The 15,217-nt window shown below is 36.5% G+C and overlaps 1 protein-coding gene across 4 annotated transcripts in view; it reads left to right on the top strand.

Annotated features, from left to right (window-relative positions):
• The window catches only part of srgap2 (SLIT-ROBO Rho GTPase activating protein 2), a 105,289-nt gene that overhangs the window by 59,161 nt on the left and 30,911 nt on the right, over positions 1 to 15,217 (top strand). For all 4 annotated transcript variants that reach the window (XM_077203294.1, XM_077203292.1, XM_077203295.1 and 1 more), the window contains one exon: positions 8,945 to 9,107. In XM_077203294.1, coding sequence (XP_077059409.1) covers positions 8,945 to 9,107 — 163 coding nt within the window. The remainder of the gene's footprint in view (positions 1 to 8,944; positions 9,108 to 15,217) is intronic.

Here is a 15,217-nt window from a genome sequence, read left to right as displayed (position 1 = left end):
CTTAAAGAATAACGAAGAAGAGCTTAAAGACCAACTACCTCAAAGCTTTAAGTATACTTCCCTACCCTGTGTGAATTATGGCCCGAAAAATCAGGATGTAGTCTGCATGTCTTGTTAATTGAACATTAACATTTATCAAGGTGCTTTTGTAACTACCAACAGTGCATGTTTTTTGGTAACGTATTGTCATCCTTTTGTGCTTGCTGTGTAAATAGGTTGGACTGGATTTGAGTTGTTTTCCAGGGGCTGTGCGTACCTCGACAGGTTTCTTTCTGGCGGTTTTGCCCCTGGCAATGTTTTGACATGGGAGATATCAAGTGCTTGAACTTTCTTTCTTTCTTTCATTGTTTCTTTCATTTTCCACCTTGTCATGTGCTTGTCTTTGCTCCTTCCCATTTCAAGTCTGGGAAAGTCAACACACGGCTCTCTGACAGCTATTAGAAATAATCAATAGTTAGCACACTTTTTTTGAGAGCGTTTTTATGTGACAGCTCTGTGCCCTGTCAGGCCATGGTGCTGATGAGACCCCGTTGTACCTCAGATCCTGAGGGAGGTTCGGTTTCAAATGGAGACATACTGTAGTGTGAGGGGTGGATGTATATCACAATATTCTTCATTTTCGGTTAACAACAATGTATGTTACAATATAGACATTTTAATGGGAAAAATATTCAGAAATGACAGAAAAAAATTATTAAATAATTATTAATTATAAATTGTAAGTAATTACAAAATACTAATAAATAATATTTATTAATCATTTCTATTATTTTTATTTTAACCATTATCTACAAAACAAATGTATCAAAAATTAACAAATTGTTTTATGGAAAATTCTTAAGAAAAATATCAGGAAATAATTTAACTATAAGTAACAATAATCATTTTTAATAATTTTAATTAAAATTAATATTTGATTCGTCAACAACAACAACAACAATAATATATTGTTAAATAATACATTAATATTTTTTATATATTATCTACATTTTTATGCAAAAATTATTCAGAATCAATAATATTATTAATACAAATTATTTAATTATTATTTTTTATTGATGGATGGATGAACAGACAGAAACTAATAATAATAATAATGATGATGAAAATACTTTGTTTTACACAACAGTTTCATGTTTTAAGTTTTGTTTTCTTAAGAAACATCCATTTTTTTCTCTGTTTTGTTACAATAACCCCTTCATGGTCGCCCTGATACCATTGACCCCCGCTGGGATAGATTTTCAAATCGGCTCGGGATCTCATCCAGTCTAAATACCATTCCTTGCCCTCCATGTGTCCCGAGCTCCAACATCTGCATGTTTAACAGGCGAAAGCAACATCTGGGACGATGATGCCACGATGGAATGTGAGGTATTTTCCGGCCCGCTCCTCCAGAAGAACGTAGCTGTCAGTGAGGCCCTGACCTACAAACTAAGGGGCATATATGGGGATTGTTTTGAGATCCCTGATATACTGCTTGTGTTCTTAAAGGGAGAGTTCAGCTCAGTGCCTTCTGTTTTACCAGTTAAGGGTCAAAAGGCTCCTCTATGTGTGATATGACAGTGTGCGTCATTTGTTCAGCAAGCCAGCGGGAGGCCCGGTGACGAGTCGCTCAGCAATGAAAGGACAGCATGGTTAAGAAACACGCGGTCTGGAATGATAACACGCCATGGTACTGACCTAATTTCTAGCATGCCTGATTTTCTACAAATGGTCTGAGTTGATACAAAGAAGCAACTGAAACTGACCACAACGTCTGGACTCATGACAAATACGAAGTTGATGGTTAGACTGGTGCCACAGATGATCGGTGAGGCCTCATATGCTTAAAGGTCTACTCTGCTGATCCAAGATTACACTACCAACCGGTTCTTAACTTTTCTCTTCCCCTCAAGAGGTCGAGAAGACAACATAACAGTGATTTAGTCATTTGAAAGTTTTTAAAACATTGTCATACGGTGTTACCTCACTTCCTAATGTCATGGAAACCACTGGTGTTATTGTGCTTTTCCAGAGCTCCTTAGCGGTGTCCAGTCCTGCACCTGGAAGGCCACCTTCCTGATGCAGCCAGATCCAAAACACTTGCCTGGATGTTTCTTGGAATTTATCCAAAATCACCCCTAAACCCTTATTCACTTTTCCTTATATTACTCCACTAATATAGTCCACTCGTTGGGCTTGGAATGAGAATCAGTTGTACACTCGTTATTGCTTTTGCCAATGAATTTTGCCCATATTAGACTTTCATATACAGAGTGTCATAATGTTGCCTGTTCTGCAGTATCCATTGTCACGATACCTCCCAGCCCATTTGTGAGAAGCTCGTGATTAGTTTGACTAGAGGAAGTGAGTCTGTCTGGTCTGGTGTGTTTTCCTGAACTTTATAAATGTGACGGTAAGAGAAAGCATGCAGGGCAAGTTTAATTTCCTCTCCATTCTGACTAGCTTGACTGATGTCTTCCCAATGTCATGTCTTGACAGAAGCCAAGGCCTTGTAAAACACTTCTCACCAGAGTGAAGAATTCCCTTCAACACCTTCTCATGTACCTTCCAAACGAGACTGAGTAAATGAATCAGACACTCTTCACAGTTTACAGTAGATAAAAAAATACAGTAAAACACTCTAACATTCTGAAATATTCCAATTTAAAATAACTTTTTTTCAGGATTCTTTGATGAATAGAAAGTTCAAAAGAACATTAATTATAAACAACTTTTGTATTATTATAAGTGTCTTTACTATCACTTTTGATAGCTTAATGCATCATTACTACATAAAAGTATTAATTTCTTTAAAAAAATCTTACTGACCTCAAACATTTGAACAGTATATAAAACGGTGTATATAAAATTATTATTAGTATTATTGTATTTATTTAGATTTTTCCTTCAATTATTGTCTTTAATAGTCCATGCGTACATTCAGGACTGTTATGTGCACTGATATCAGCATTCCCATCAGTCCTAAAGTCAAGAATTCCTTCATAATTTTCATCATTTAAAATTCTTTACATGCTGCCATTTCACGTCCCTCGTGTATGACACCTAGGAATTAGTCCTTCATGGTTTTGCAAAGTGTTCCTTTGGTGAAAGACCGGCTCTGTCTGCGATGACCTTGCTGTTAATTGGACAATTCCTCCGCTCATGTGACCTCAGCTTTTTCATGGCCTTCCAGAAATGACCCGGATCTCCCTCGTCTGAATGCCCATTTAAGAACGCTTTCCATCAGCCAAGGGGCCATGCTAATCTCATCAACATCTCTTTTGTACATTTCTCAAGAGGAACTGTGTTTCTCCTAGGACTCCATCTTTTGTGGTTAAGCATGTGTTTTGCTTCTTTGCATATGAAAAAGTAAATTTGTGTGTTTAGGAGATTTTCGGATGTTTCTCAGGGCTGTCAATGGTTTTAGTCATTGAACAATCATCAGATTGTTGGTTTCAATCCTGTATTCTTCATTTTTACACATTTCAGAACTGCAGAGATTTAAGGATTTGTTTTGCTTGCATTCATTCTTGTGTTCTCATGTTCATCGTGTGTCAATTACTGGAGGTGTTCACACCACATTTTGGCACACATCTCATTGGTTTACCATTCAGGGACGTACCTTCTTTGAACCCTTATTGTGCAAGACCTTAATTTTTGCTTCACATTTTGCTGCATGCTCGAACCAGTTTCATTCGTCCGTTTCCCAAGTGTTGCTTTATACCTACATGTTGTGCGATTGTTGGCAGAGCAACATCAAGATCTCATTCCACTCTTTACCTCAGCCATAGCCTCCAAACATCCAAATGCAATTATTTCTGCTGCAGTTCTTAACCGCTGTTGTTTGGATGGGGGGAAAAGGGTGTCTGGGAAAGTTTGTGAAAAGAAAAGTTATTGGTGAGAGTGGTGTGCACTATGCACACCTAAATGTTTTGAGCTAGAATTGTTTAGTTAAATTGTTACCTGTGTATAGGGTTGCCAACTTATAAAAAGAAAAATGCAGGACAATCGTGGTTCTTTACAGACAAACATTATACACAAACCATAGTTTAAAATAATAGCATTTATCTGAAGTAGAAAGCTGTTTTTAGTGTAAAAAAACACTACATTTTAAAGAAATTAAAGAAAGTAATAGCCTACTTTTATTCAGCAAGGACGCATTAAATGAATCAAAAGTGACAGTAAAGACATTTATAATGTTACAAAAGCTTTTTTATTTCGGATAAATCTCCTTTGAACCTTCTATTCATCAAAGAATCCTGCCTTTTTTTTAAACATTAATGATAATCAGAAATGTTTATTGGGCAGGAAATCACATCAGCATATTATTCCCTCAGGAAGATTTCATGTTTTCTTGCGTTGCTGGATGTTGGACTCATGAAAATGAATCACGTTGTTTGAATTCATCAAAACTGATTTGCCGATTTGCCGAAACAACAAAGGGCCGCTTAGCGCGAGTCCGGATCGAACCGGTGGTCGGACGATTTGTGCTGCCTTGGCGAAAAATGCTACTGTAGTGCGAATCGATAGCAGAGTCTGACGATTTGCGTTGCCTTCTCAAATAAATGCTACCCAAGAGCGAATCGATCAGAGAGAATGTCGATTAATTCTCTATTGTTTCCATAATGGTGTAAATCTCACAATATTATGACATCGTTATTTCATCTAAAACAGGGTAAGTGTATGGGGAGCATATTTTGATATTTTAAATGAAATGGAAAAGTAGAACACACGCTGAACGTAGGTCATTCATAGCTAATTGCTATATTATGCTGAAAATAAGGTGAGCATGCTAATATTTACACGTTCACATGTCAAATTATGTAATAAAAAAAGGATTAAAGATATTGCAATACTCACCGTCAAGTCTCCAGAGCAAGGATGCATAGATTTATTGGCGTGGTAATGCAGAACAAAACTGTGAGTCTGCACATGCGCATAACCAGTAAATAGCACATCTCGATGGGTAGCATGAATCGTCAGAACACCGGGAGCGACCAGACAGCAGAAGATTCTGTTCGCAAATCAAACAATGTTATGTCCCAAAATAATAATTAGTTCTCAATTTAGAGTTTGTAATTTTTATGGTCTGATCGTGTTGCTGTTGTATCAGTCAGTGGTTAGATCAGCTTAGCACTCAATAAACGGGACAAGTGAGGTCCTGTACGGGACAAATAAATTAGACCCAATAATTGTGACGTCCAGGCTAATTCGGGACAGTTGGCAACCCTACCTGTGTACCGCTTTCTATTAATATTAATAATAATACATTTTATTTGAAAGCGCTTTTCTGAGTACTCAAAGACACTTTACATTAAAAAAAATTAATTAAAAAAATAATAATAAATAAATAAATAAATAAAATTAAAAAAAACCAAGAAGAAAAAAACAGACTAAGCTAAACATTAAAAGCAATTTTAAAAAGGTGAGTTTTTATCAGTGATTTGAATGTTGGGAGGTCAGTGCAGTCTCGGATTTGTTTGGGGAGAGAGTTCCAGAGGGAGGGGGCAGCAACAGAGAAGGCTATGTCACCCCAGGTTCGGGTTAATAAGTAGGTCTATTCTAAAGCTAAAGCTACACTGCTATCAGCTCCCTATGTAGCCATCTGCCTTCTTCTACGGCACCATCTCAACAAAATAAAAACTTTTAAGTGACTGATTCTTGGGCAGATTCTCCATTAATGGTCACAGTGGTATTTCAATAAAGTTAGCATGTTGCTAAGCTAATGACTTACGCAACGGTTAACATTTGATTTTGTGACGCCCCACTTTAAAAGTAGAAACTGTTATATAAAGAGTAATTGTAATGAATGAATCCACTGGAGGCAAGCTGGTTGAGAACACAAATGCATCTTTACTTCAAAACATAATCAAACAAAGGCATGAAACAGAAACAACGACAGGAAACCTGGACAAAAAACATTCAAAACTAGACAAAGACACAGCGCAAACATGAAGGCTTAAATACACAGACTAATTACTAGACAAGGGACACCTGTGAACAATTAAACAATGAACCAATAACAACATGACACATCAGACAAGGGAAAACATGGCAGGATCACATGACTTGAACAAGGGCTCACATGACGTACATGAAACAGGAACAAGGAACAAAACCCAAACCTTGAAAGTAATGAATGATTTTAATTTAGCTGATACTCGCAAATGAGTAAAATGGGACACTATTACAAGGTTTTATTGAACATATTGTATTTTTTACATTTTATATATAAAATACAATGTATTTATTATTTTTTTATGATGAATAACAAAATGTAATTGGACCTATATATATATATATATATATATATATAGGGCTGGGAAAAGATTAATCGCGATTAATCGCATCCAAAATAAAAGTTTGTGTTTACATAATATATGTGTGTGCACTGTGTATAATCATTTTGTATATATAAATACACACATGCATGTATACATATAAGACATTTTTTTATTTATATATAAAATATGTATATTTATATATAATATAAATTATAAATAAATATATACAGTATATACATGAAAATATTTCTTAAGTATATACATGCATGTGTGTGTATTTATATATATATACAAAATAATTATACACAGTGCACACACATATAAACACAAACTTTTATTTTGGATGCGATTAATCGCGATTAATCTTTTCCCAGCCCTAATATATATATACATCCATATATATATACAAAAGACCTAATATATAATAAAATTATTATAAATTAATTATAAAAACATAAAAGACAAACAGCAATGTTTGAGCTAATGTGAAGCCTTCCTGTAGAAATACATTGGCTGTCTGATGACAAAAGTTTTTCTGATCCCATCATCAAACAAGTTGCAAAGGCATGGATGAAATGAGATGTGTCCAGTCCTTTCCACAACACTGATGTATGTTGAGCAGGAGAACAGAATGTGATGTACCCTTGCAGAACCCCCTGCCGAGCTCTGAATGCTGGCGGATTTCCCTTTTCTTTGAACTAATTGGGAGGAGTGTCTGTCTGAAGTCTTGCCGGCAGGCAAACCAGAGGGAATGTCCCGTACAGAGAGACGGTCCCTGTCGGGTGATATGATTAGTCCAACGTGTTCTACAACAAGGAGGATTGACTGACGAGTGTTAATACATCTGTACATGTACATTACTTGAGGTTTATTACCCAGACTCACTAATTCAGGACATCAGTAGTGCCTGGTTTCAGCCCAGAATATGTAGGTACTGATGGCATGAATATGAATTTGTATTATGTTAAACAGGTTCAGATGATGCTTAGCTGTGTACTTTATGTAATATAATTTGTGTATTTGAGCATAAGTGGATTTTTGTTCTTCTTCTGGAAAGCCTGGTATTACCATGATTTTGGACTTGAACTTTTGGAACTAACATGTTAAGATTTAATGTTTTTTAAGTCTAATGCTCACCAAGACTGTGTTTATTATTAGAATGTATAAATGTGTATTAGAATGTATAATGTAATTTCTTACAAAATAAAAATCTGAGCTCAAACTTTTGAATGGTAGTATAGTGTCATTATATCGGTTTAATCCACCCTGAGGAAGTGTTTTTATAAATGCAGTGTTTAATGCCTCAACACTTTTGCCCTTGTAGGTCACAAGTTGTTTAGCCCTTAAAATCTACACGGTTGCATAATGCTGATGGACAAAGTTGCTAGTTGTTTGTGTAGATCGTTTTAGTTGTCACAGATGCTCAGCGCTCGAGTTAACAGCAGGATCAAGGTCATCTGTTAGCTGTTCCTTTGTAAACAGACAGTCTGTAAAACATTAACAGCCAGCCGGAGCTCTTTAGATGAAGTCTTTCTCGTTTCATCTCTCTCTTCAGACTGTCTGTAGAAACTTCAGGTTTTGCCTCACCCATTCAGAGGCATTTTGGCAGCAGGGAACGGGCCCCACCTCATGGGCTTCTACGGGACAATCAGCATCAGCTGTCTCCTCTGGCATGAACAGACCGCTGGGTCCATCCCTCCACCATATGCCTGGAGTAACGCAGGGCTTAGCAGAATTCCTCTTTGACATGACATCCTTTGGTGTATTAGTCCACGAGTTACCTCCACACAGATGGCAAACAGGTTTATCAGGACAGATCTATACGCATATGTACCCTTCTTAACCATAGTAGGACTGCATGTGTTAGAGTAACCTCTAACATCAAGGGCACATTCCTGATTAGAGAACGTTCACAGGGTTTTTTGACCAGATTTAGCTGTAATAATGATGTGTAAGTCTCAAGGGCTGTGACCAGCAACAAAGTGACCTGTAGTTATTTATTTTCAAAATCAGTTGGCAGTTTGAATGACCCAAGTGCAACTTTATGCAAATGAGCAGTGTGTGTGTGTGTATATATATATACATACATACATACATATATTTGGCCATTAAGTTTCCAGTGGAAAGTTTCCAGTTTCCTCCTGTTTCAATAGATATTTGAATAGTGTCTGTCATTTACACTATCGGAAACTATAGCAAAACTTTTGTTTCTAAGTTTGATTATTTCCCATGTTTTTTTGTTGTTGTTTTTTTATGATGCATCGTACAGTCCATTTCAGTTTTTGATTTAAAACCGATTCAGCTTTTCATTACCATCATTACTCAAAAATGTTTACAGAAGCCGTCATTTTAATATTAAAATGTGTAGAAGACATTCCTTGATTATAAAAAAATATATATTTTAGGTATTTAGTTCTTATATTAAACATTTTCAATCTTATTTGCTGGAATTATTTGGTTATGTTGAAATGATGGTTTCTTTGATGCCGTTTGATTATGTTTCATAATTTAATTGTCAGAGAAAATATTTGCAACTACTACATAATATAATAAATCACCTTATCAAGTGCATTTAAAAAAATAAATAACAATAATAATAATAACAGCTGATCCTGCTGCTCTCTCTACTCTATGATGAATGATAATAAATGTTTTTTTTTCTTTGCTCTTCTCTGCAGGAAAGAGCAGAATGTCTTGTCTCCGGTCAACTGCTGGAACCTTCTCTTGACTCAGGTGAAAAGAGAGAGTCGAGACCACGCCACTCTCAGTGATCTATACCTCAACAACATCATCCCACGCTTTGCCCAGATCAGCGAGGACTCAGGACGCCTCTTCAAAAAGGTGACATTTGTCTTTACAGACCAGTCGATTCCTCTATTAAAGCCACTGTATTGGTCACTGAGCTTGATGCTTCATTTTTTATTTCTCTTTCAGTTCAATCAATAATCTCTTTCTCCTCACTGACTTTTTTTCTCCTTTAAGGGGTGCATAATTAGCATGAGCATTTAATGCTAGCTTCGAGAAGAGATAACAGATGCTGTATTACATGCAACATTTTTATTCATCAAACAGTTCTATGAATGTATTTTATATTTATTGATATTTATATTAGGGCTTTAGAACCATATGGTTCTTAACCATTTTCTGTAGATGTGATCTTATGTGAACTTCTGCTCCTGATATTGAGATGATTATAGTCAAAAATCTCAAGCTAAAATTCTGTATCCTGTCAGTCAGGGGAAGTTGATAGATGTGAGAGAGCATTTCAGCCTTTGGTGTCTCATTCTTCTTGGCTTGTCTAGACTGGTTAGACAGGCAAGAATGTTCACTATTCCAGAGCTGTGAAAGAGATGCTATCTGATCCACACATTTCCTGTCTTCGTTGGCTGTCCAGGTGAATCCGTTTCACATAGTCGTTTATGGTCAAATCTAGCTTTGTTTAGTGAGAAGATGAGGGAACCTCCACAGGTAATCTCCTTAAAACAAGCATAGTTTAGAGATGTCCTATCAACCCATCAGTTGAGCAGGGAATTTTGGTACTTTATCAGAAGGGGTTGAGAAGCTCATTTCGAATAATGTCCATTTGATAAGACCTCTTGGTCTCAACTATGTGTAATTTAAGGTTCAATACAAGTTTGTGCTCTAAATCTTTCTAAAAAATTCAAATCAAGAGGGAGGAGAAAAGACTTGCTTAATTTTTTAAGCAAGTTCCTGTCTTCGTTGGCTGTCCAGGTGAATCCGTTTCACATAGTCGTTTATGGTCAAATCTAGCTTTGTTTAGTGAGAAGATGAGGGAACCTCCACAGGTAATCTCCTTAAAACAAGCATAGTTTAGAGATGTCCTATCAACCCATCAGTTGAGCAGGGAATTTTGGTACTTTATCAGAAGGGGTTGAGAAGCTCATTTCGAATAATGTCCATTTGATAAGACCTCTTGGTCTCAACTATGTGTAATTTAAGGTTCAATACAAGTTTGTGCTCTAAATCTTTCTAAAAAATTCAAATCAAGAGGGAGGAGAAAAGACTTGCTTAATTTTTTAAGCAAGTTCCTGTCTTCGTTGGCTGTCCAGGTGAATCCGTTTCACATAGTCGTTTATGGTCAAATCTAGCTTTGTTTAGTGAGAAGATGAGGGAACCTCCACAGGTAATCTCCTTAAAACAAGCATAGTTTAGAGATGTCCTATCAACCCATCAGTTGAGCAGGGAATTTTGGTACTTTATCAGAAGGGGTTGAGAAGCTCATTTCGAATAATGTCCATTTGATAAGACCTCTTGGTCTCAACTATGTGTAATTTAAGGTTCAATACAAGTTTGTGCTCTAAATCTTTCTAAAAAATTCAAATCAAGAGGGAGGAGAAAAGACTTGCTTAATTTTTTAATACCCCCCCCCCCCCCCCCCAAATACAAATACAAAACATACCAAGAAATATTGTGAAATATTATTTCAGTGTAAAACAGCTGTTTTCTATGTGAATATATAGTAAAGTGTAATTTATTCCTGTGATGGCAAAGCTGAATTTTCAGCATCATTACTCCAGTCTTCAGTGTCACATGATCCTAGAGAAATCATTCTAATATGATGATTTGATGCTCAAGAAACATTTGTCATTATTATCAATGTTGAAAACAGTTATTTACATTTTTATTTCAGGATTCTTTGATGAATAGAAAGTTCAAAAGAACAGCATTTATCTGAAATAGAATCTTCAAATAAATTTCTGTTCATCAAATAATCCTAAAAAAAATGGTACACAACTGTTTTCAACATTGATAATAATCATAAATGTTTCTTGAGCATCAAATCATCATATTATACTGATTTCTAAAGGATCATGTGACACTGAAGACTGGAGTAATGATGCTGAAAATTCAGCTTTGATCACAGGAATAAATAACACTTTACTATATATTCACATAGAAAACAGCTGTTTTACACTGAAATAATATTTCACAATATTACTGGGTTTGTTTTGTATTTTTAATCAAATAAATGCAGCCTTGGTGAGCAGAAGAGACTTCTTTCTTTCTATTCAAGTCATGGACATATATTTAATGCATTTTTCTGCTGATGTAGGTCCGATCACTAAATACGAGCAGAATGTTTTTTTGCATAGCACTTTGAATTAAAGTCCCTGTAAAGGCAATTAAAAAAAAAAATCTAAACACATTATAAATGTTAGACATGTACTGCTAAAACATATTACGAAGACTGTGAACTGTGAAGTACTGAATTGTGGAGTTAGACCGTTAAACAGTTTTTCATCATTGCTGTGTTCCGGATTTTTTGGGCGGGGCTAAAACGGGGGCTCGATGATGCACTGGAGTGCCTGAGCTCCTGTATACGCCCCTACTTGATGACGCACAGTGCCTGAGGCTGGACCCTGTCCTAACAATATAAATAGAGCATATTAACATCAGTTTGCCGCTGAATCGCGAGTTACTGTCAGTACTATTGGTTACTACAGCCTACAGTTTGCTATAGCTATGCGTTCGTCACGGAAATGCGTGCTACCTGGATGCGATCACGTACAAAAACAGATCGGTGTCCTTATTTTACATTTCCGAAAAACGATCACATCAAGAAGAGATGGATTAATTTTGTGAAGAGACACCTTGATGGAGAGCTGAGGATCACCACAAACACCCGCCTCTGTAGTGATAATTTTACACGGGATAGTTTTATAAACTTTCGTCGGAGACAACTGGGATTCACTGATAATCCGCTGTTACTGGTGAATGGGCGTGGTTTCAGCGCAGCCAGCGGACACGCCCCCAGCGTTTGAGAGCAGAGACTAATGCTAATTTTTTCACGATTTTGATAGCTTATTTTATGTACTTGCCGGCTTTTTTTATCATTCAAATTTGGCTGGGTGGCTAATAACACATTTTTCTAAGGTGTGACAAACTCAGAACTCCTACTTAATTTTGAATTTACAGGGACTTTAAGACAAAGTAGTTTCGTCAATTGAACCACAGGTTTTTGGGGTAAATTAGAAGCAAAAGAACAATCCTTTGAAATGTGATTGATGTCGAGTGCCAGTAAACCAATCCCCTCACAAACACCCCGAATTGATGTTTCTGTTACCGATTTCTGAGAACCAAAACCAATCTCCTGCCAGGTTTACGGACAGATGTGTGATATTTTTCATTTAACAAGTGCATCCCGTCATTAAGACTCATAAATCCATGTCCCCCTGTCCCAGAGTCTCTCCCCTGTTGCCCAATAGATTAATAGAGCTCTTCATGGAAAATCAATAGTTTACTCCCATTTTTTGGGTTCTTTTTGTGTGTTGTCTTTGGAGTGTGTCTCCGAGCAGATGGGGGAAGGCAGCTCTGCCTGGTCCGACCGCACTCCTGAAGATCCATTTCACCACAGGGGTGTTATGCTGCTTAGAGGGGAAGTGTTATGTGTGCCTGTGAGCAACGGAGCAAGAGAGCGGAGAGGAGTATAGCCTAGCCCTAGACCCAATAATCCTAATAGAAAGAACAGACTGAATAAATCCATCAAATGCTCCTTATTAAACTGATCTGAATAGGCATGTGTCACGGAATGTTTGACTAGTCATCTGACAACCAACAGGGCAGACAGGAGCCAGCAACCCCAATGCATGTGTTTCCGCCAGCAGGTCTGTAAGAACAAATGAGCTTATAGACGTCAACTGGGGAGACCATATGTTTTTGAACTATCTTCCACACCTTCATTTTAAACACTTAGATATGATAGGAAAATGTAATGGGACAACATTCTCATAAATAAAGAATTTAATGTTTGTTTGTAGTTATTTTTAGGTCTGTTCACTGGAGAAGTCCACTGTTTTCCACTGAGTTTGTTTCCAATTATGTTATTACACCAGCCATCAACGGCTTGAGTGGACTTGTGTTGTTTTGGGGTTTGTGAATAAATTGGATACCCGCTTGTATGTCTGTGTGTGTTTGCCCATTGAGATTATGGTTGCTAATTATCCGTACTTGTGAATATATTAAGAAAAGATTAGCAAAACGTTTTTTTCTGCCTCTGTCTTCGATCTCCACCGATGAATAGATTAACTTTTTAGTTCTAAGGCAATGAAATATTGTTTCAAACTTTTAAACAAAATGTGCTTTACTCATGGGCCATCACATGCCAAAAATAATCTAGATTTATCATTTGCTCTTTTTATACCTTAATACAATAAAGTGCTTTTTTTTTTAATGGCATCTTTTACCATTACACCAAAATGACTAATTGTGGTTATAATGAAATAATTTAATAAAATAGTAATAATAAAAAACACTATAATAAAATAAAGTTACTATGAAACATAGATTATATTATATATTATAGTGTATATATGACTAATTGATTTATATTTAATAATTATTTTGGTGTAAGTTTTTATGTTAGTTTTATGTTCATATGTATTCTCATTCTTTCTCTCTCTCTCTATTTCTCTCTGTCTCTACACACACACACACACATTGATTTTGATCTTTTCTTGCCATTATTCATTAATTTACGTTTGATAGACTTCCTTAAACATGCTTAGAGAGGTGCGGTGAGCATCTCCAGACAGTCACTCTGAATCTGGGTGTTCCCGTGCATTCTCACATATTACTCAGTCCACTGCCTCCAAATACAACACATCAGACCTTCATTATAAATGACTACCCAAAGGGGATCTCCAGCGGGACGCCTCCCCACAGCCTACTCATCCATCTCAGTTTTCAAAGGGTTAAAATGAACTCCAGTCTGTTCATCAACAGGAAGGAGCTGTGTGACTGTTTGTGAAAAATGATGACGGATTGACTGTTTGTGAATACTTTCTCAAATCACTTTCACCCTTTACTTCCCCCTTCTGTCTTTTATGACCATGCACACACTTCATCCCCTTTCAGTCACATATTTCAATTCTTGTCCATCATTTCCGCCACTTCTCATCCCCAAGAGTTGATTGACATCTGTCCAAAAACACCCATAAACCCTCGTTCAGACCTTCAAAAACAGAAAAATCCCACAAAAATGTCAATGTAGGGAAAAGGGAAGGAGTAATTGAGTAAAAGGCCTCAATAAATGCTAGACATCTTCTTGGCCGGCTTTCGAGTTTTCAGCCCACAGCGATTGAAGTTTGGACTTGAACTCGCAAGCACTTCATTTTCATGTCATGCTGTGCCTTCGTTTTCTTAACTTCCTCTTACAAGACACAGCATTCACCAGAACGGCAAACCACCATTTCCATCTCACACAGAGTTTTCCAGGCCTCTTTATTCTACAGTCTCTGAGAGGAAGTCTCACCAAATTCACGATTAATGTAAATTGATTGACATTTAATTGAAATTAAATGCTTTTGCATTGTCTATACACTTAACATCAGTATAACATTTAGATGCAAGTGCACAAGTGGGAGGAACTACTGTAACTGTAAGTAGTGACACTTCTAGCTTACAGGGATAGTTCACCCAAAAATAAAATAATAATTTACTCATACTCATGTTGTTACGAAACCTATATGACTTTAATTCTTCTGTGGAATAAAAAAGATAATATTTTGAAGAATGGTTTCATCGATACAATAAAAGTCACTGGGATAAGACACGACATTGGACCCCACTTACTTTCATTGAATGGACAAAAATGAAAAACTTTTATTTTTTTGTCAAAGAAAATCATACTGTTTTGGAACTACTTCAGGATGAGTAAATGATTACAACTTTTAAAGACAATGTACATTGGTGTTTGCAACCCATTTTAAATCCATAATATGATGTAATTCCAATTAAAACTTGATATTCAACTAGAAAAAGAGGCTTTGGATGTTCCCATTTGCCCATAAGATTAATCTGGCCCTGTGTGCAATGGTCCTGTATAATCTGATAGGTTGGGCTGGACTGTATTGAACTAGATGTGTTTGGGGTAAGCTAGTGCTGACCTCCATTACTGAGAGGGCAGAAAGGTGTCTCATCGGTCCATCTAA

Source organism: Siphateles boraxobius, unplaced genomic scaffold, assembly GCF_051911475.1.
Source record: "Siphateles boraxobius isolate OS27281-9 unplaced genomic scaffold, OSU_SipBor_1 5, whole genome shotgun sequence".
NCBI lineage: Eukaryota > Metazoa > Chordata > Actinopteri > Cypriniformes > Leuciscidae > Siphateles > Siphateles boraxobius.
The sequence above is the reverse complement of the archived record's forward strand: the minus strand, read 5'-3'. Positions and strand labels throughout refer to the sequence as shown.